Here is a 23,484-nt window from a genome sequence, read left to right on the forward strand (position 1 = left end):
TTCGTGTAACTTTTTAAAGCAGGTTAAACTAGTGGAGTCATAATTCTAAATGTTTCCAGTATTGCAAAGGCAGTTTATTTTCCGGACATGAGAAGCAGAAGAGAGTTCTAGAAATGCTATTTTCATTAACCTCATCTTTACAAAAATGTACACTTCTTATTGCCAATTTTATCACTTTAGTCTCCTTCTGAGGCATGACCCAGCGCAGCATTTCACAGTGGGGATTCTTAGGAAGGCTGAAGAGGGCCCCTCTCAGGTGGCCCTGCTGCCTGGCTGATTTAGCCTCACCTGGGAGCTTGTTCGTGCAGGCTCAGCACCACCCCAGACCTACTGGATCAGAAAGGGGGGGCAGTTGGAGGGACAGCATTTTGTGTTTTATCAGGCTTTCCAGAGTTAGAAAAGCACTGCCTGAGATACTCACCCCAGAACAAGAGAGTTCACTGGTCCAACACTTTTGGCAAAGGCTGCCTGGGGCATTTGCAGTGTATTTTAGCCTGGTAAGTCCTGGGAAGGCCCATAGTAGAGAAACCTTTTTCACCTTCACCTGGCTTTCCCCAGACTGGATTGTTCATCAGATTCTCTTTGAGGAATGACATCACAGCTAGGCAGAGCTTTTTCTTGACTTGAAAGTTGATAGATGACCTGCATCTGAATTTTAAAATCCTTGAAAAGTAGAAAATCCATTCATTTCCATTTGTAAGCCATCCCCATTCACATGCTTCATGGTTTTCCCTGCCCACTTTCCTTGTGCTTGTGTTATTTTACTCACATTTCTGAATTCTCTTCCATTCCCCCCACTAACCATTAACTCCGCAAACAACACAGGCCACCCTTTCAGGATGACAGGCCCCAATGGGAAGCACCGGCCAGTGGAGATGACAGCTGTTTCGATTATGTCCACGACCAGAACCAGAAGAACTTAGGAGGAATGCAAAGTATGATGTATCGAGATAAACTCATGACTGCACTTTGAGAGACTGAAGCATCTTACTTCCATTCACCATTATAGTTTCATTACATTCCATGAAAAGTGTCTTGGCATCACATGGTTGTGTTTGCAGAAGTGTCTTTAAGGAAGGTGTTTTTGGGGTCCATGTAAATGTTTCAAAAGAACCACAGTAGCTTGTCATAATTGACCGTTGACTGCATTTTTAACAAAATGAAGGTAGTTAAAGGCTCAGGAATCATTTTAATATTCTGATTTTTAAATATGGAGTAAAAGTCTATGTTTATTGTATTGCTATGTACCTGACATTTCTTTCTTATTTAATAAGTGCGGCCAAATAAAACCAGAGAACTTGGGAAGATAGCTCTGCATAGAGTACTGTGGCATACTGTGGTTGGGGAATTGAGATTGCTAGAGTACATTATCTGTCACTGTGCAATCTTGGACATGCTAGTTCCCCTTTGCTGGCCTCATTTTCCCCATCTGAGTGGGTTGGACTAAATGGTCACCAAAGTTCTTTCCAACTCTAAAATTCTGTGATTTATTAAAATTTAATATTTTTAAGCTGAGGATATACATTCAACCTAAATTTCTCATAGGAAAACTGCACAATCCCCTTCTCTAACAGAGTTATCCCTTTCAGAAGCTAAATATAATATATAATTTGTTAGATGTTATATAAATACAGGGAGACTTTGAATTTCATATCATATAGCAATTTAGCCACTTTGAGTTTTAGTGATTTTACTAATCAAAAAATGTATAGAATCCCTTTTGATAGACTTTGCTGCTCAAGTACAAGAATAATTTTTAAATTATTGATTGGTGCTGCTAACTTGTGTGATTTCAGAAGACATACTTACAACAAACGCACACAGTCAGAATTTATAGCATTTAAGGGTTGGGTTTTTACCCTAGACTTCACTCTTGTGAAAAGCAACATTCAATCCAGGTACTTATATGGCTCAAATTAAAGTGCATAAGATTTTAATGAAGTTGGGCCAAAGCATTCTGTAGACTGGGTTAGGATGGGTATTGCACAGTCTTTTTGTAGAATATTGTCTTTTCAGGTAGAATGCGTACCAAAATATTTATTCCCCGCCCCCCATTTCAAGACATGAGTCCACTATTTTTTCTCTTAATACATAGGCCTGAATCATTTTTTCATTAGTCTTTTTTGTGAAATCAATTCTTGTGCCATTTATATATATATAAGTGTAAATTGGCCCATTTTAAGCCTTTAAAAAAAATGTATTGACATCCCTTGAGATTATTGCTAAAATTTTATCTTTTTTTGGCTACCACAAAAATCTATCCAGAGGAGGGAGTCAGCTGCACACCCTACACGGTGGAGTCGATCACCTATAAACTCTCCCTAAGGTATTTGTTTACAGGTATATTCCACTTGAGCAGATGCGTATCCTCAGTGTATGTCTTGCATACAAATAAATGTGTTCTGAATCTTTTAATCTTATTGATACTTTTTACAAATGTGTTTCCAAAGAATAAAGATTATTCTTGCTTTTTTTGACTCCATCTTCATTTTATGCTGCATAGAAGTATCATTTGTGGGTGACATAGCTAATGGGATGGTGAGTTTTTGGAAGTCTAAAGGTGAGCCTTCTGTTAGATGACATGGAGCAAGTTCATCTTAGAATGAAGCTGCTTTGGGAAGAATGGCCCTTCTTGTAGGCACAGTGACTGAAGTATTTCTTCATCAGGGGCAGCTGTGGTGAAGGTCCTAGTCCTTGGTCCCAGGTGCTGAGTGAAGTTTGGTGGTGGAGTGGTTTTCCCCCATGACAGTCTGACGTGTTTGTCTTGGCTACCGCCGCTGTTCCTGGCGGAAAGAGATCCAAACCTGTGTCTGCGGTCTCCTGGAGACTGTGTATGCAAATACCCTCTAATAAATACCTTTCTGCTTACACTAACTTGAGTGGATTCCGTTGTCTGCAACCAAGAAGTCTAAGCAGTGTGCATACTTATGACCTCCTAATTGTTACATGAAGTGTACGCTTTTCATTTCTCAACTTGGTGGGCCTTTCACAGCTGCTTTTGACGGTGTTAATCAGTCACAGCTTCTTGAAACCATTTCCTTGATTTCTGTGATACCTGCTTCTGTAGCCCTTTGACTTTTCCTTTGGTCTTTATAACAGCCTCTTTTCCTATCTTCCTATTAAATATTGGTGTTTTCCAGGGGTTCTCCTCTGCCCATTGCTTTTCTCCCTTAGCATTCTACCTGGGTCTTGTCATCCAGTCATGATTTTTAATAGTGCTCTTGACTCAGAAACCATTATCTCTAACCGACACGACTGTTGTGAGTTTTTAGATTGACAGTTTTTTTCAACTTTCAACTTGTGAATCCTATATACACCTCAAACTCTACATCAGAAATCAAATTTATCATCTTTTACTGGGGGAGGAGGAGAAATCTTCCACCCTATTCTCTCTTTCCTACCCATGATAAGAATTCAGACATCATCCCAACTCTTCTCCCTTAAAGCACCCATATCTGCCCAGTCCATCTCCTTAGTATTTGTATTTAGTCCTTCTCTACTGATGACCATTGATCTTGTAGCAGCACCTTCTCTTTGCCTGAGAGGTGCCCTTACTGATTGCCTTGACTCCAGTCTCCGGATAGCTCATTCTCCTCACAGTCACTAGAGTGATTTTTCTAAAACACTCTGATTGTGTCATTCAGTACTTGGTATCTGCCAGGGTTCTCCATCACTCATAGGGTGAAATCCCAGGCCTCAAAAGGGTGAAATCCCAGGCCTCCTGCATGGAGTTCCCCTGCTCTCTGCTTCCATTCTATTGCTCTAGCATATCCTCCCAGCCCCCCGTTTCTCACCCTCCTATTTAAATTTCTACAACACCAAACTGCTGGCAATTCTGGCATTCACCACACCCTGCTGTTAATCCCACCTGTGCCTTTGCAAATACTGTTCCTTCTGCTGAGAGCACTGTCACTCCCACCTCCTTTGCCAGCTCCTGCTCATCCCTTAGGCCTCCATTCAGATGCTGTCATCTCCCAGAGCCTCTGACGGCCCCCACTGCAAACTGGGTTTGTTTCTGTACTCTGTTTATATCAATATTGCACTGTATATATCAATATTCTGTATATATCAATATTGCACCCACTACTTTGTATGAAAATAGCCTCTGTTGTTCTCATCCCAGAGCCTCTCTGCTCCTTCAGTATGAGCTTTGTATCATTTGCCTTTGTTCTGCAGTGTGATACATAGCAGTGCTTAGTGAGTGTTCAGCAAATGACCTCTTCCACATTCATTCTAAAGGAAACATCTAACCAGATAGAAGTTGGTAGTATGTCATCTCAGAGCTGGTCTGAAGGTGTCTGAACAGCTGTCCAGTCTGGGGCATCCCATTTTGCATTTTGAGTAGGATATTGACCATCACATGTGTTCAGGATTCAGCATCTGAGTACTGCCCAGTGTGTCTGCAGTGTTCTCATGTGCAGCACCGCTGTAGTGATGAGCGTTACTACAGGGCGGAGGACAGGCCAACTGCAGGGCACTAGACGCCTCAGCAGGTTGACACCGATCCATTGTAAATACAGGCTAATAGCCACAGGTGTGCTTTAGACTCTACGTATGGTGCTGAACTCGATTGTCCTGACCACTCTGTGAGGTGGTGATATCCTCTTCTCACACATGTGGAAGCTCAGGTTTAGAATTTAACCAAACAGCTTGTACATGGTCACAGAGCCAGTAGGTGGTAAGCAAGAATTTTGACTCGAAGCATGTTTTCTCACCCCTGGGCTTTATTGCCTTCACTATTAATCATTCTGCTATTTGGGACCCTGTCTATCCACAGCCCCATGAGACTAGTACTAGGTCGTTGAAGAATTCCTGCACTGAAATCCACTTACAGGAGAGCCACCTACCACCAGCAGTGGCCTAACAACCATACATCCCCACTACACACCAATGGTCTAATGACCTTGACTGTCCCCATCCCCAGTGAGCTGATAACCCTGTCACAACCTTCCCCACAACGCCAGCCTCCCAGGAGACTAGTAACCACACTTGAGCACCCGTCCTGCAGCAGTCTAGTGACCCTGTCCATGAAGGCATTCAGCCCTGCATTCACTCCTTTTCAAAGGAGCTGAGAGTGAGCATTATTGTCTTCTTAGTGAGCCACTCTTTATTTGAGATGGTCCACTGCTTCGCTCCTGAGAGCTCACAAACCAGTCATTTCTTCTGGAACATTACCTGCCAGCAAAACTGTGCTCAGTATTACGTAAGTAAGGAATTAGCTTTTTGTGCTTTTTGACACTTGAGTACTTAATGGTCTTGTATCATCTATTATTTTTCTGTGACCACTCAGAATATCTTAACAGTGAATCAACATAGTCATCTGATTGATGTAATTCATACAGACTAGAAGTCATGCCAGGTAATTACCTTGGCCTTCAAAACCCTCTTGCCTGTTTCACTTTTCAATCTACCATTTCCACTAAAAATGCTTCTCCTTTACAGCAAAGAGGAAGGAAAAGGGACAGTGAGGGTGTCCTTTGTTTTTTCTTGCCTGTTAATATTGCACCATCCTTCCAGGTCAGTGACCATCCAGCCTCCTGGGACCTGGTTTGACAACTAATAATAGATCTTCTCTGTTGCCCTTGACTTTCCAGCTTTTAACTAGTTCTTTAAGATCTGAGCTCATCAAAGAGAGCTCCCTGAGCAGCCATATTGATCCTTTTAGATCAATATTTCCCAAACTTGGCTCTAAATCAATTCCCTGACTGATGAAATCTTCCAAAAGTTGCAGGTAAATACCCTAAATCAAGCATAGGATAATTTGCCTTGGCCATTCTGTACAGGAGGTCAGGACAAATGCCAGAGGCATAAGGCGCAGAGGTAGAGAAAAAGCAAACTGCAGGGAAGGAGAGACCCTGCACGTGAAAGGTGGCACATTTTTAAGGAGCCCCAAGGTATCTAAAAAGAGGAAACGAAGATGTCATTGAGCTGAGCCTCAACAAAAGACACCAATAATTCTGCCAAGTGGCCCATTTCCCCAAACTTAGGGAGCCAAAGAATTGTCTGGACAGCTCATAAAAAATGGAGATTGCTACACTGTTGAAGTGGTCAGTGGTGAGACTAAGGAGCCCTCACCATAAAGAACCAGGAGAGTCTGAGGTGGGCAAGTGTAGGACCTCACTTTGGAAAAGCACAGCTTCCCATCTGGTCTGCCCTCGTTTTAATGGTTCAGTGTTAACTCATTAGGGGCCAGTTCTTTTTTATTTTTTTTAACATAGGCATGATGTCAGAAAGCAAGTGGATGAATTCCTCATAATAAATAGCCAGATCTGTCTGCTCAGCACAGTTTTGTACTTTCTTAGGCTCACGGTGAAGCAGAAGAATGAGAATTCCAGGGTTTCTTAAATGGCTTTAATTTCATCGTAACCTCCCTCCCCCAAGTCTGTCAAACCGAGTCTATGTCATTGTTCGGCTCTCCTCACTCCAGAAGCAAGGAGGTAGTGAGTTCCGTCCACTCGAGGACAGGGCATGGACACACACTAGTTGAAGGACCCATGCCAAGATTAGAACCTGTGGTAAGGAGAGAGGTATTTGCAGAAGCCAATGGCAGGGGATTGCAAGCTGATGAGAGAAGGACCATAGAGTCCAGTGGTGCCTCTCTTGGGGGCAGGAGCCCTGCAGTTCTCTGAGTAGGTGAAAGGTGGATACTTTGATGTTTTTTTTTTAAAGAGGTACATAGAATAAAATGCACAAATCTTAGGGTACAGCTTGATGTGTTTTGACCTGTGTGTACACTCATGTAACCACCCAGATCTAAGTATGAAACATCCTCACTAATCTTTCCCCCTTTACTTATTGTACCCATCCCCACCCCACCTCCCCTATGGCAACCACCAGTCTGTTCACTGTGTGAGTCTATTTCTGTTTTGTTTATTCATTTGTTTTATTTTTTAGATTCCACATATAAGTGAAATCATATGGTATTTGTCTTCTCTGACATATTTCACTGAGCATAATACCCTCTGATCCATCCATGTTGTTGCAAATGGCAAGTTTTGTTCTTTTTTATGACTAAGTAATATTCCATTATATATGTGTACCACATAGTTTTTATCCATTCATCTGTGAATGGACATTCAGGTTGCTTACATACCTTAGCCATTGTAAATAATGCTGTAATAAATATAGGGGTGCATGTACCTTTCTGAATTAGTGATTTGTTTTCTTTGGGCAAATTCCCAGAAGTGGAATTGCCAGGTCAAGTGGCATTTCTGTTCTTAGTTTTTTTAAAAACCTCCATACAGCTTTCCACAGCAACTGCACCACTTTAGAATCCCACCGGCAGTATACAAGGGTTCAAGATGTGGATACCTTGGAATCTCACAAGATTTGAATTCCAGCTTTCCTACTTACTAACCACATGACCTGACCTTTGGCCAGTTTCTTTTCTTCTCTATACCTCAATTTCCTCATCCCCAAATGGAACCTACCAATAATATTTCACTATTAAGAGAATTAAATGACATCATGTATATAAGGGGCTTTACACAATGTTTGGAACTAGCTGGTAGCAGTTTTAGTGGTTATTGAGAGTTAAGGCCTTAACCTTGGCAGTATATGTGGTGAGAAATAGGACAAGGAGATTGAAAGTCCAGCTCAAGGAATGGTATAGCTCATAGGCTGATGAATTGAGATGCATGGTCTAAGTTTAGCAATGGTAAGGGGTGCTTGGTCCCAAAAGATCAGATGGGAGAGGGTTGACACAATAACATAAAGACACATCTCTGACAAGCTAAGAGCAGACACACCATGGGGATCTTTTAAGAAGGGATAAAAAGAAATGGTATTTCTGTCTGAGAATATTAGAAAATAACTGTCCTGGCAGAATGTGGACAATACTTCCCCACCTGCAAGCGGCAAAATTGGCATAGAGGAGGGAATTGGTGAGACCGCTGAGAATGTATTCTGCTAGTATGATCGGCTCTCAGAAGTTTGGAGAATTGAAACAGCATCTCTCAGTTCCCAACTTGTCTTACTTGGGATTTCATCTTACACAAAGCAGAGGAAGCTTTTAACTATGAGGAGACTAAGTAGAAAGTAATAAAGGGAACTGCTGTGCTTTTTTAGTTTTTTTTTAGTAGGTAATACAGACATTGGTAAAAATGCAGACAAAAATATCTAAAAATTACTTTTCCTTTCCACCTTCTTATTCCCTACTTCCCTAGTTCCCCACCAAGCAAACATTGTGAGCATTTCTTCTCGTCAATCTAGAGCAAGTCTGTATAAACGAGCACATGTATTTATTTAACCAGTCAATATTGATGGACATTTAGGCCACCTGAAATCTCTAAAATTAAATTTTTTCTGCTGTTCTTGTACATTCTGTTTATACACTTGAACAAGTCCATCTGTAGAATGAATTCCCTACAAGTAGAGACACTGGGTCAAAGCGTATGAGCATATCTAATTTGAATATGCCTAACTATCTTTTGGAGGAAATTTCCCTCCAAAAATATTCTACCTGATTATGCCTCTCCCCCACCACACACATACCAATGATTGACAGGGCCTCTGTTATCCCACCTGAAGCAAGCTCATAGCTTTAGCTAATTCTTTTACACCTTTGTTAGTCTGATAGGTCAAAATCAGAATTTCCATTTTAATTTCATTTCTCTGTAAGCAGGGTCGCCTGCCTTTTCATCTTTTTGAATGCCATTTGTTGTTGGCTGGCCAGGAACCTTCTAGAAGCCCTATTTTTGAGTCATGCATGCTCTTTAATAAAGATGAGACTGATGAAATAAAGTTAATCATGCTACCTTAGCCTTTTTAATAGTGAAGACAGGGAAAGATGGGAAAAGTTGATATATACCAAACCTTTTTTGAAAGCAGATTTCCCGAAGTTCAGGTAACAGCATGACACCATGCCCTGGAGATCAGACAAAGCAATGTGGGCAGCATGAAAATAGGGTGAGGGAATTGATCTCTAATAGCCACATCTCCTTTCCTTCTGGGGAGTTTATTGAGAACTTTCCACTCAGACTTCTTAAATACCCACTAAGACATTGGGAATTTCCCTGGTGCATTGACCAGGGAAGGAGGGACTTACTTTTAGTTACAATTAAAGTTCTAATACATCAGATCTAAAATTGTAACCGCATCCCAAGACTTGCCAGTAGTCTTATTAAGGAAAGACCGCAGAATTTAAAATAAACTGCTGTAGTCCAGGCAATCCACTAAAAAGGGTTGGGATAATTAGAGGAACATCCCCGTAGGCTCCTGTTATAAGAAACCTGCAGAAATCTAAACATCCCCTACTGAATGGCGAGTAGTTTAAACATCCACTGTCTGCAGCTGAAACCTCAAAAGCAAGAGGTGTTGATATGCTAACGGCTCTGCCAGCCTCATTCCATGGCTGAATAATGGACACTCTCTATACTAAAGGCAAACAAGCTCTTAAAATTAGGCCCAGTGTATGGCTTCAGAAGCTAACTAAGGATGTTTATAATAGGAGCTGATGAAGAACCTACAAGAATTGAGAAATACAGAGACAGGATCATTTGAGGAGATACTGAAGGACTAATGAAAACCGAAATAGAACTGGTATCATCTGTATCACCTCAGAGACACATACCCAATGTTCATCTCCAGCTCTTGCTCACACTGCTAACCAGTGCGTAGAATGTCTAAAACCTGCCTGTAAAACCAAGCATGCCTTTTATTTGTCTAACCTGAACTTCATTCCGGAATGAATAATAATTTCATATCATATCATGGGTGAGCTGGATGGTGTCTGCAGAATGGAAAAATAATGCTCTAGCTCCTTGGAAGTGCTGCAAACTGGCTCTTTAGACATTAGCCTGCACACCAGTAGCTGCTCTTTCATGCAGTGCTTATTTTGACTTGCTGTTCCTTGAGAGTTCCCATATTGTACTGTTTGGGGATGCATTTAAAGCAGTAGCTGGGGGCAAGTCTGGTAATGCTGGTACTTGACTGGAAAAAAAAAATCTTCATTTAAGCCGCGTGGGCACTGGAAGCAGAAATGAGAGGCCAAGAAAATCTGTAAGAAACCCAGAAGAAGGGGGAAACAATTTGTTAGATTTATTAGAAGTGAATGCGGTAAAGGAAAACAACTGTATTTCTGTATTTTTTTTTAAGACAGGAAAGAGATTGAATAAACTCTTAGTCTTGAGCCTCTGTGCAAAAATGAACTCATGAAATATTTATTTTTGGACTCAGATCCTGAAATTGGTCTGGAATTGCTAAAATCCTAGACCTCACCACAAAGTTATAGAGCCTTTCCTCAGAGCTTCTCTCTGTCTCACACAACTAGAAAGACATTATACACTTAGCAAAATAACATCAGGATAAAATGGAATTTTCTGGCTGCAGATTTTCAAGGCATGCTCCCCTGCTTACAGCCATTCATTGCAACCATTTGATAGCAGTTTCGCCAAAGGAAAACTCCAGGTCAAACATAGAGGCACATGTCCTACTCTGCCTCACACAGGACAGAGACCCAGCTCCCACTGAACCTTAAAGGGCTCTCATCATTCCTTAAGATGCGATGAGAATACTTTACAGTTTTACAGAGACTGTTTAATGTAGTGTTAGGAACAACTGGGAAATTCATGGCCAAAATGAGGCTTTTGTGAATAGACACTTGATAAATTACCTTGGGAGAATTAAAATTAATGCCCTACCACATTCATTCAACAAATATTTACTATGCTACTACTCTGTGCCAGGTACTGTAATAGGCCTCTGGAATTGATGTTGAAGAAAACATTGCCTTTGGTGACAGGGACCTAATAAACTAATCAAAACGAGAGCTCCCAGTCTAGTATGGATTCAGACATGACCTGTGCTAACATTAGAATTTGTTCCAAGTTGATGGCTTGGAAATTATCTTGAAAGACATACAAATTGGGAAAGTTTCCTTCTGCCAATGAGTAATCTATACAAAGGACATAAACCATGCCAAAAAATGTAATTTTGACCTTTTCAGATGAGGGAAAAATGATGTAGGGTCATCTTTTTTTTTCAAGTCACTTAAAAATAAGTAAATAAAACTACAAGGTTACTGGAAATCATCCCTAATTAATAGATTTAACATTTGTAATGCATCGTATTTCTAAGATGTTGATACAATTTTCTTAAACCTATTATGAAAAAGGTACTCTTTTTCAAATATACTCCCTACCTACTGCCAAATAGTATGCTTGCACTGAATTTAATAAGAATTTGCAGCAATATGTTGGGCTAATGACCCACTCTGTTTAGTCTCTACTAAATTAAAATTGAAATAAGTGATAGATATCCTGGAAACCATGATGAGCAAGTGTACCTTTTCTCATCTTTCAGGTTGTTTATGGCAGAGATCAAATTATTTCATTGAGCTCTAGTTCCTGGTATATAAATGCTTAATAAATGTCCAAAAATGCAGGGTCTAAGGCCCAGACAGGTGAAATGAGTTGGTAAGGTCACATTGCTAAGTGGCAGCAAAACCAGAGCCAGGTGCCAACCTGCATTCTTTCAGTGTCATTATACTGCTCTGTCTCCTGCATAGCCAAGCACTGGCCTAGCACTTAGAAAAGCCCACGGCTCTCAAGTCAGGTCGCCTGCTTTCAAATCCCAGCTCGCCACTTATTACTTGTATGACTTTGGGGAAGTTGGTTATCTTTAAAATAAGGATGATAATAATTGTCCCTTCAGGTGGTTGCTGTAGGATTCCATACCTTAATAGACGGCATAGTGTTGTACAGTAAAAAATGTTAGCTCTTGGGTTTTTTCCTCTGTGAGTATTTAGAGAGCACGGTGAGTGCACCATGTTCAGTCAGGAGGTCAGACTGGCTGACACCATCTGCTTTAAAAACATGGTCGAGTAGGTTCTGCTAAGAGAGTCCCAGCTGGACAGCCACAGCTCCAGGCTGGTGGATTGGATATGGACTAGTGACAGTGTTTCCCAACTTTTTCTTGTCCTTGGCACATGTAGAAAAAAATAACACATTTGTATAGCACCCTGGGGTAAGCAAACAAAGCTGTTTGATCTTGGCAACCCTTCGGAGGCCTGTCAGTTGGGACACTCTGCTGAGATATTTGTGAGTATCTCTCTGATGTCTCAGTACTGATTAGAAATGCAGAATTGTCCCCCATTTAGGCGAAAAGTGAAACAGGAGCCAGTTCACCCCAGGCTCTTTGGGAAGGTGTCAGGAGAACTTGTGTGCGGTGTGGGTGCCACAGAAGCTTCTCCTGCCTTCAGGAAGCCTGCTGTGGAGTCCAGACAGGTGCCCTGAACAGGTCAAAGTATCCTTGAGTTGAGGCAGCACATGGCAAGTAAGTGTGCAATGAGCAATCCAGACACACGCCAAGGACTTTGGGTAGAGGATGTTCATTGTGTTTTCATAAGAGGCATTTCAGGCTGACATGTATGAGGGGTTTCTTGGCCATCCAGACACTGTCATTTCAAAGGAGAACATTTGTTGATTTCTTGGCCCTCCTGGCTGATGACTTGGTTGTTTGGAAGGTAGAAGAAACATGGCCAGCATTGCTATTATTAATTCTGGTTAGCAAGGCAGACGAGTTTGAAAATGTGTAAAAGATCCTTGGGAATAAATGATCCTGCTGTCTTGGAATCATTAATATGAAATGAGTGGAATTCAGGGTTAAGCTTCCATGTATTCTAATCTTTAGGAGATCAGACTTTTAAAATGTCAAAGACAAAGTAGATCTAAAAGGGAATCGTTTTCACATGGGCTATGACATTGTCATAGATAATCTGACAAAAGAAGGCTTTTAGGGGTCTGCAATTTATAAAACAGCATTTTAAAGAGAAAGAAGATAGAACAAATCGAAAGCAAAGGGGCACAGGCCTGTTTTTTTTTTAAAGATCTTTTGTTTAAAGCTTTGTAGCTGCACACTTGCGATGGAGCAAAAAGACGGACAATTTACCAGCAGCCATTCCTGAGGATGGTATATGAGATTGACGAGACAGAAGCCGACGTCCCGAACTTCAGTTTTGGTATCCTCTTTTTCAACAAGGAAGCCGGTCAATATACTAACTGCCAAAGGTCAAAAGGACAAAGAGGAGGACACCGAAGTCCAAGATGACAGGGTAGTCAGGAGGTGATTGCTGTACAATTAGTTTAAGTCTTTAGGCTTAGAAAAGAGCTTCCAAGGATACTGAGAAAATCTGCATATGTCATTGCTGAGTGGGCATCAGTACACTGAAAAACCATGGAGTCTTGGGGAAATGCCAGAAGGATAGACAGGGAAATGTCATGCAGTTTTCTCAAAAACTGTATTTATACCACTGGGTTGATAAGCTTGTGGCGATACCCAAAAAGAACGGATCCTTTTTTGAGCACTTGGTAAAGGAAGTAGTGTCCACTTAAGGATAGCACGGGTTCACCCAGATAAGTCATGCTGATCTTTCAGGATTCTTAGGAGGTGAAGAGCAGGACTGCCTGTAACCTAATAAGTAGAATTTGTCAGAAACCAACATTTGATGTTGAAACACTATATAATTTACACACTTCAGAAATAAGACGATGACTGCTGATGCTCAGTAACATCCTGGAGGCTTTATCAATGCAATAAGTAAGCAAACAAAGTAAGGAATAAAGGCTGCAGAGAGAGAAACAAGAATTATGTGATTATCTTCTTAAAATACAAATGAATTCCAATTCATCAGGAAGCTCAGCAAAATGGCCAGAGGCAGAAACATCCTAAAGTCAGCACTTCTGTGTATCTACTTGTAGTAAAAAAATCAGAGGAAATGTGACAGAACTGAAATATACCTAGGAATAAAGCTAATAAAATGTGTTCCCTACCTTTATGAAAAAGTTTAAAATTCTGATTGAAGGACATATAAAAAGATCTGAATAAATGGTGAGAATATGGTTTCTCTCACGAATACAGCCTCCCAAATTCATAGTATTTCATGTCCCAAATCAGAATTCCGGTGGGATATTTTAGGTCATAGCTTGAATTGTAATCTGAAAGATTAAGTGCATGATAATAGTCCAGAAAAAGACAAAAGAAAAAATGATGTGGGAAAAGGAACAGGATTTGTCCTATCAGAGAGTAAAAAACATATTAAAACAAAAGGAATTAAGACAACCTGATATTGGTTTGGCAATAATAGATAAATATATCAATGAAAAAGTATGAAGAATTCAGAAATAGACACAGGTATATATGTGTCCCAGAGCCCAGAAGCTGGGGCCACAGGAAGCTAGTCTAGTGGGAGCTGGAACCACAGTGAATGCACAGCTACCCCTGGGAACACCTGAGGCAGAAAGAGAGGGGAGAAAGACCTTGACCTACTCCTTTTCCCACCTCCCATTGGCCAAAGCTCTGTAGAAAGCCAGAGGGCAGGGAGCCTGAGAAATGCATTTCCCTGGAAATAGAGCCAGTTGGGGAGGGCAGAGAATGGATCTGAGAGCCCTCCGGAAAGTGACTCCACATGTAGAAGATGGCATTTCAAGTGGAACAAGGATGAATTAGGCCTTTAGTAATGGTGGGACAATTGATTCTTCATCTCAGAGAAAAATCAGAATTTGCCCACACTGTATTCACAGAAACTTCTTCCTTTTTGGCTGCTCCCCAGGCTGGGTTGGGCGTCCCTCCTCCACTTACCCTTTCAAAGCACCCACCCAGCGGCTCTGGGCTTGTGCCTCAGCAGCGAGCTCCTTGAGGGCAACGACAGCCTCCCATTGTCTTTCTGTCTGCACACTAGAGTTGGTGCTCAAATATTTATTGAGTGCATTGATACTTAATTTTATTTTCAGTCTAACCAGTACTCATCGAACACCTGCTGTGTGCTTAGTGCATTCTCAGTACAGTGGAGGACACAAAAACATGAGGCGTGATAGGAATATAGAGCTTCCTGCATCCCTGGGAAGACGAGATGTGTCTATAGGATGTCTCCGGCAGTGGGGCCCTGAGGAGATCTGGGATTTTCCCAATGAGTGCATTTGCTGTTTTAAATGCAGAATCCAAGGCAGATGGAAAACGTAGCAGCTGGGGCACAAGTGGAGGGGTAGGAATCCTGGATGGTGTCCTGGCACAGCCAGTTACCCGCAACCAGCTGACCTGGTCACCTCGCTCTCCCAGTAGGTCCCCGTTTCTCCACATGCAAAATGAGAAGGTCGGCCTGACTCGGGCGGTGGTTCGCAGCTCTGGCTGCCCATTGGAGATAAGAGTTGGATGATGATGTGACTGGTCTGGGGTTAGGGCCAGACTTTGATGTTTTTCAAAATCTCCCCCAGTTATTTTATCAGCTCTATTAAAATATGAATCACATACATGTAATTCACCAATTTAAATTGTAAAGTTCAGTGATTTTTAGCATCTTCACAAAGTTGTACAACCATCACTACAATCTAATTTTAGAACATTTTCACCTGCCCTGAAAGAGACCCCATACCCGCTTGCAATCCACTTCCTATCCCCCCATCCTCCCAGTCCTAGGCAATCACTCATCTACTTTGTGGATTTGCCTATTCTGAACATTTCATATAAACAGAATTGCACAATATGTGGACTTTTGTGTCTGGCTTCTTTCATATTTCCATAGTTCATTCACATTGTAGCATGGATCAAAATTTCATTCACTTTGTTGCCAAATAATGTTCTATTGCATGGGTCTACCACAATTTCATTTAGCCATTCATCAGCTGATGAACATTTGGTTGTTTCTACCTTTTGGCTATAGTGAATAATGCTGCTATGAATATTTATGTACAAGTTTTTGCATGGAAATGTTTTCATTTCCCTTAGGTATATACGTAGGAGTGGAATTGCTGGGTCATATGGTAACTCTCTGTTTAACTTTCTTTGAGGAACGGCCAGGCTGTTTTCCAAGGCAGCTGTACCATTCTGCATTCCCACCAGCAGTGTATGGGGGTTGCCCTGGTGATTTTATTCATCCTGGGTTTAAAACCATCCAACTAGATGATGTCTGAGGGGCTCTGTTTCTACAATTCTGTGATTTCTTACCCAGGATCAGATCCTCTAGCTGCTTCCAAAAGCCCATGCCACCCATTATTGGCTGAGCTGTAGAGCATATGATATGATTGGCTCCTCAGAGCACACTCATCACTTGTGGCCTTATTTCTGAGAGGAAGCCGTGTAAGTGCTGTGTTCCAGCTCAGGACCTTCCCCATTCATGGCTTGCCTTGGCCACAGTTGGTAGTGAATTCTGGGGGATTGTTCTGAATAATTATACTATTATTATAATATCTTAACCATAATAGTATAATAGTGGTATAATAATGTTATTATAATTATCATCATATAATTATAATAAGTATATTAATAATAATGTTATACCATTCTGAGTATTTATTCCCTTTATTCAGTATGCAATATATTTTGACTGAGCATCATGTGTTTGGCATTCTGGGATCCTAGGTCAGGGAGGGGAGAGGCTATGGTGGATTTAGGCAGGGATGTAAGAGTCCCCAAACTTCACTGGGTCTGCAGAGCTGAGCCCACCCCGAATACAGTCAAGAAAGTCCCATATGGCATGACTCCTCCCCTCCTGCCCCAGTAGGACCACTAACTTCTCTGAAATTGGAAAGAATGGGAGTGGAGGCTTCCCCTGAGAGCAGGGAAGACATTAGGTCTGGTTGGAGTTCTCACTTCGCGTTTAACAGAGCACATTACTCACACCTTACACTTATGTCCATATTCCTCACCTTATACCACTAAGCCCCAGTGTTAAATGAGGGATTAGCAGCTTCCTTGAAGAGCAACTGTAAAAGTTAACATAAAGTGCCTAGCCCAGGGCTGGGCACAGAGTAGCCCCCTTCTTCCACACCAGATTCCTTCTCAACTGCCAGCTGGTGGAGCAGACTGAAGCCTGCATACCTCTCCTCCATCACCTTCTGCAAACCAGGACTCGTGACCTCCTTTCCAGATGCCAGAAACCTCACGAACCTCAGTCTCTGTTGACCATGAACACAGAGCCAGCCTCATCTCCTGAACCTTAGCCAATGGGCCCTGAGACTCCTGGGCTGTTGAGTGCTGCTGGACCCTCTGGGTGGGCTTTACCCTCTTCGAGGCCCCTCTGAACAAGACAAATGTGCAACTTTAATGACATAGTCATGAGGCCATGAGGAGTGGTGTCCTCAACGGACTCACAATCCCACAAACTTCTCCACAGATTAGATCCTCAGGATGGTCCCCATGCACCTGAGAAAGCCCCCAGGTCAGTCTGCTCCTGCTTAGGAACCTTTGCTCTTCTAGAGACTGTTACCCTGACAAAATTCAGGCAGCTGCTTTGATCATCATCTATTTCTTTTCCCACTTACCTCTTTCTCAGTCTTCCCCATAAGTAGCTATAGAATAAAAATCACACATGCACATTTTATTTGACATGTTATTAAATGCAATTGATCACTTCTTGCATATGCATTTAACTTTTCACTTTGGGTTTCCTATAAATTAAAAATCACACACTTTTAACTTGGAAAAACAAGTACATGATACCACTATTCCAATCCAAGTCTGTGGCAGACATCACTAATCAATCACAGTACTTTGCTCCTGAGCTAGGCACAACCTCAGAATCCTTCTTGAACTTGCATTCCAAGCAGGGAGAGAAAATCAGTTTGAGTTGGCATGGGATGTGACATCTATTTACCATCAGAAATTCTTACCTAAGCTTTCCAACTCTACCTCCAGCCCTGAATGTACACCAGATCTCTGCTATAGGACATCTTTCCTCTTGGGTGTTTATTTTCAGGTTCAGTGTAATACATATGAAGGCAAATCAGAGTCTTCGCTCCTCCAGCAGCCCTTACTCTCACCTCCATTTTTCTATTAATGACATGCCATTTTCCCTGTCCTCCAGGCTAAACAATTCTGAATTTCCTGACCTCCACATGTCTCTGTGTTCTCCCCTTCCCAAATTCTGCCAATACCCACTCCTGTCACTCTCTTCCTTTCAGTGTTTGTCTGATTTGTCCATGCTGCCTGAACAATGACAGTGCCCATTCAGACCTTGAATAGCCTGGCTGCAGCGAGGAAGAAGGGCAGTGTGGAAGATGAGCCTTAAGCAGTGAAGCCCCTCGCATCCTCCGGCCAAAGGGAATTTTCTGTTCTGAACTCCTAGGCTCTGTGCCTCCTTTGGACAGATATTATTTTCAACACATTTGAGAGACAGTAAAACAGTGCCAACAGGTTTTAGAGTCTGCATAGTTGTCAGTTCCCAGCTCCATGACTTTATGAATCATCCCTCCTTCTCTCTCCCTCATTTCCTTTTCTCCCTCCCATCCTTCCTTTCATCAGATATTTGTGGAGCTCCTATTGTGTGTCAAGCAGAGGTCTCCACATTTATAAAATAGGACATTTTTTGTAAAATAGCTAGCACAGAGTAGGGGACAGAGCAAGTCCTGGGTAAATAGTTAGGGAAAGGATGGTTCTCGGACCTGGAAATGCACTCAGAAATCTCATGACCCACTTCATGTCACAGAGGAGGAAACTGAGGCCCAGAGTGACAGTCCAGAGTTCCTCCAGCAGGCTGGGGCATAACCAGGACTAGAATCCAGGCATTTCAACTACAACTCTGTGTAGTTTTTGCTGCTCCCTTGCTGTGCTCAGGGTGGGTGGGTCCCCTCGGTTAGTTTTAGTCTGGAGAGGTAAGGCTGGGCTATGATCCCCCAGAAGCCAAAGCCACGCCTTCTGCCACATTCTTGACACACACATGCTAGGTAAGACTATTCTGAGCAAACTCTCCAGGAAGCAGCCAGGGCTGACCAGAGACCCAGTTCATGGGACAATGTCGGGATGGCCAGGGCCATGTCTTCCAGTATCCTGCATCTGCAGCAGAGGACTCCTCTGTGTCTCCTTCCTGCAGGGTCCCAAGCGCCAGGCTTGCAAGCCCTGCTCCACTGCCTCAGAAGTATCCCAGAGGGCTGCTCACCTCACTCCATCCACGGAGTTAGTCTGGGCCCCACCCTGCTGCCGTCTCCTAATGGAGAGTCTCTCTCCCACCAGCTTATCTACACAGCACTCAAAATGAACTTCAGTAAAACGTAACTGCAGTCATGTCATGTCCTTGCCTAAAAACCCTTTCCGTGGTGCGGCCTCCAGATAACCCAGGACACCACCTTTCTTAACTGGCCCCAGCTTGTCTCCTTAACTTCACCTCCTGCTACGTTGCTCCTCGCTCCCTCTCATCCAGCCATCCTGCTCTCTCGACCGCCATTCCTTTGTTCGTACTATTCCTTAAGCCTGTAATAGCTGTTTCTATCTTCTCACTTGAAGGAATTCCACAAAATAAACAAAATGCAATAACAAAACCTACCTCTACTGATTTAGAGCATGTGGGTCATAAATAAGAGAAAGGCAACTTCATCAAGCAAATATAAATAAACAAAAAAATAAACAACAGAAAAGAATTCACTGGACCTTAAAATTGAAAAGTTCAGTGATAGAACTAGCTTTAGGCATGGCTGGTACCAGGGTCCCAGTGATGCCATTAGGATTTTTTTCTCTCTAGCTACATTAACCTCTGCTCATCTGGCCTCCCTTTCTGCATTGGCCCCAGCCTCAGATACTCCTCTGTGTCAAGGGTCAAGAAAGAGGGGCTATCTCTCTGCCTGTGAGTGTCCTAAGTAGCCTCAGCTTACACTGTCCTTGCAGCCAGACCCAACGTATCCATGAGGCACAGTAGGTGCAGTGCCATGGGTTCACAATACTGTTAAGGGCCCACAAAAATGGTTTAGTTTCTTTTAAAGTCAGAAGAAAAAAATGAACTTTTAGTGGAAGAACATGGTTTACTATATGGTATTAATATATTCATATTTATACAAATGCAGCCATAAACTAATCAAAAAAAATTTTAGAAAAGATGAAGGAACAGTGCTTAGGACCCACAGAAGTCATAATAAGGCCCTTTTTGACTCTTAAAAAGGAAGTGAGACTCAGGTTCTATGTGTTAAACCTGATTGGATCATATGCCAGAACAAATCACTCAGTCTGGAAGGATGGAGAGTTTTGATTGGTGAGGCTTGTGTCTCAGGCCCACCCCTCAGGGAAAATCAACCTCATACAAACACAAGGAATAGGGTTTCCTGTGAGAAAGTAGACTATGTCCCCTGAATGCTCCTGTAGTTCTGACGCCTTCCCCAACACCAAGCCTAGGAGAATGAGTTGCCTTCCCTCCTCCACCCCCTTAGCAGCTCGTTCTAGTGCGACTGTAACTGACTGAGCCACAGTGTTTCCTGCCAGGGGGTGAGCTCCTACTGTGTCTTGGTGAAGACAGAGTGAAGTTGTAGGCAGTAGAAAGCTGGTCTACAGGAATGAGCAGAAAGAGGGGCTATCTCTGCCTGTGAGTGTGAGGAGACCTTTGATTTGGGTGTTAAAGGCTGAAAGTCTTCCTGGAGGAAGGGGTGTCTTCTTTGGGTTTAGGGATCTGGAAGGACTCCAGGGCACAGAAAAAGATGAAAGGCACTAGGATGGGAAGGACTTAGGGTGTAGAGAAGAATGTAGCAGGACATGAGATGAAGAGAATGGGATAAGATCTTGGGGGGCTGTGAGTGACACATAAAGGAATTTGATTTTTATCTTGTAGTCCAGGGCTCTTAACTTTGGTCGCTGGAGGGGCAGTAGAGGGCCTGAAATTGAGTGTGAAACGTAGCATTTTGATGCCTTTTTTCTGCAGGGAAGGTCCATGGTTTTCTTCAGATTTCCGAAGGGTTGTGTCTTGGTATGGTAAAGAGTCAGTGCTGATGGCATGGAGGGAGGAACACCAGGCTCTGTAAAGTAGTCAGAACAGCACTGTGGCCACAGTTCTGCAGAAGATGAGCTGAAGGGAGAGCTGTTAGGAATCTGTTTGAGGAGTCTAAGTGAGAGATAACAAGGGCTTCAAATAAGGCAATAGTGGTCAAAAAGGATAGGAGCAATTGGAATTAAAAGATATCATAGCAGTAACATCAGCAGGTGCTTCCGCCTGGTGGGGTGATGAGAGGAAAAGTGCCCCCAGACCTCCCAGTGTGCATCATGACCTTGTCATAGGATAGCTAACAACTCATTTCTTACTATTGCTTTATTTCCTCCTCTCATTTAGAGAATGTCTTTTCTTTTAAAAGTTAATTTCAAACAAAGAGTTTTTAAGGTTTAAGGTCTTGATATATATAAATTTCCACTTCCTGCTTGTCCTTTGAGTGCAGTATTGCCGTTGTGACCTGTTCTGCACTAAAGCTGCGGATCCATTTGTTGAACCTATTTCTCTTGGTCTTTAATGTTTGGACAGCATCTTTTGAAGTACACGCAGGAATGTCCAGGCACCTCGCTTTTCTAAATCCTGACTTTGGCACCCTCCACAGCTACCCGCTCCCTTCCCCAGGGCTCAGCAGCTCCGACCGGCTGCCTTTTGGCATCGAGGAGAACGGGGGCACCCCATTCACTACCAAAGTTTCAGGAAGACACCACCACCACCACCACCACCACCAGCACCACTCAAACTATGGCCTCTCGCTGACCCTGGAGAACAAGGAGGGGCCATTGAGGTCCCCCAACTCCAGCAGTAAATCCCTTACAAGTGAGTAGGGGTGGAGGGGGTGGGTGGAGGGAGTGACGTTGCAGGCATGGGTGGCTTCCCTCCATCCTAGGGACAGACCCTTTCAGCGCAGCGTGGCTGACAGCAGCCGTACTGGCAGTGCTGGGTTACTAGGTCTGGGCAAGGGCACACTGCAGAAGAGCCTTGGACCTTTAGGCAGGAGCAATGTAGGGACCATGATTTATCAGTAAACTCTGATTTCAGCACAAGGAGGCAGTTCTCTCTCCACCTCATCCTTAGCAGTTCTCTGCTTCCACAGTACCTACCACTGGCTCGAGCAATGGAAGAGAGAAGGAGGCGAGTCAGGTGGCTAGAATCCCTACTTCCCTAATCAGGAAGGCCCACTTAGTTCCTGGCATCCCTCTTCTGAGAGCAGGGGTACGTCAGGGAGACGCAGCGCATGCCGTTACAGGCCCTGGTGAGAGAAGTTATGGAAATGGAGAGTGAATTTTTAAAAAATTTTAATTAGAATTTTAAAAATTAGAAAGATTTTTAGCAATATGATAGAGTGATTTTTTTATCTGTTAAAACTAATAAAAAATGTGGGCTTGGATTTTGTATGTCTATTATTTTATTTTTCTAGAAATTCACTTTTGTTTTATTTTCCCAAACAATGGTCTGTGACAGACTGCGGGAAATGAACTGGTTCTTTACCACATGTGGTTTGAAAAAGCACTGAGGCAGAGGCACAAGTCAAGAGGCTTTGATTCTAGTTCTCACTGTTGAGCTAAGTCCCCACTTGGATCCGTGGTTTTTCCCATCTGTGAAAGGAGGTAGGCTGTGTCAAGATGGCCAAGGAATCTCCAGCTCTGACATTTCACGAGTCTGTGAGCTAGTGAAAAGTATAAGCCACTGATCCTTCACCTGTAGACCATGGGAAATAATTCTGTGTTGGCTGAGCCAGAAATGGGAACTCATTGTCCACTTAGTGTTGCAAAATGAGAACTGTGTCTCTCATCACTATGCACGCTGCTCTTGCCCTGGGCCACAGCTTATCTTTTTGTATGTGGGCAACTGTAACAACCCCAAGGGGCACCTCCTCTAATTCGACCTCCAAAGCAGAGCTGCCAAAGTGAGAACTCTCACCAAATAGCTCGACCTTACAACCTTTCAATGGCACTTCAGTGTCCTGGGATGAAGCCCACGCTTCTGAACACGGCCACATGCTGACCGTCACAGCATGGCCCTGCCGAGGTCTCCAGGCTTCTGCCCACTTCTCACTACACTCTAACCACACAAAACTACTCTCCTCTCACCAAAAACTGCTGGGTCTCAACTCTGTCCTTTGCACCTGCTGTTCCCTTTGCCTGGAATGCTTTTCTCCACCCTTGTGAAATCCTACACATCCTTCAGCAACCAACTCATATGTTGTCAGTGAAACTTCCTGACACCCTCTCCAATATCTAGCTTTGGAGACATGCCTGTCTCCCCCATTAGATTCAAATTGTGTCCCACATATCTCTTTATTCCAGCTCCCCAGATCCCAACTGCAAATGATACTTAGCACAAATTCCAATATATAATAAATATTTAATGTATTAATGGGTAGATGTTGGCTAGTGGGAGGAGTGGCAGTGAACTAATCCAAAGCAGTGCAGAAATCAAAATCAGTGCATTTGATTTTAGAAACATATTATGTTTCTCAAGATCACATTCATATGCCTATTAGCCTGAACACTAATCTTTTCCAATTTGCATATTGCTTTTCTATTAATAAAGCATTTGTAGATGAATGACCTCACTTAATATTCACAGCAATCCTGCAAGGTAAGTAATTTTGTTTTCATTATAAAATGGCTCAGAGAGGTAAAGTGACCTGTCTAAGGCCACCCAGCTCATATTTGGGGGAGTTAGGCCTTGAAACCTTGACCTTAGATGTTCTCACACCCCATCAGCTGGTGCCTACTCAAGGGAGTCAAGCTGCCAGAGAGAAGGCAGGCGGAAAGGATGCTGGCGGCAGGCCCTGGGAAGCGTCT

General features: G+C 42.8%; 1 protein-coding gene across 8 annotated transcripts in view; it reads left to right on the plus strand.

Moving 5' to 3' along the window:
- Positions 1-23,484, plus strand: part of EPB41L4B (erythrocyte membrane protein band 4.1 like 4B) — a 118,998-nt gene that overhangs the window by 64,953 nt on the left and 30,561 nt on the right. For 7 of the 8 annotated variants that reach the window (XM_073226464.1, XM_073226473.1, XM_073226468.1 and 4 more), the window contains one exon: positions 21,276-21,490. In XM_073226464.1, coding sequence (XP_073082565.1) covers positions 21,276-21,490 — 215 coding nt within the window. Of the gene's footprint in view, positions 1-825; positions 2,473-21,275; positions 21,491-23,484 lie in introns of those variants that run through there. The other variant, XM_037027405.2, reaches the window with a different exon arrangement.

The sequence above is a fragment of the Manis javanica genome, chromosome 2 (genome assembly GCF_040802235.1).
Source record: "Manis javanica isolate MJ-LG chromosome 2, MJ_LKY, whole genome shotgun sequence".
Classification (NCBI taxonomy): Eukaryota; Metazoa; Chordata; class Mammalia; order Pholidota; family Manidae; genus Manis; species Manis javanica.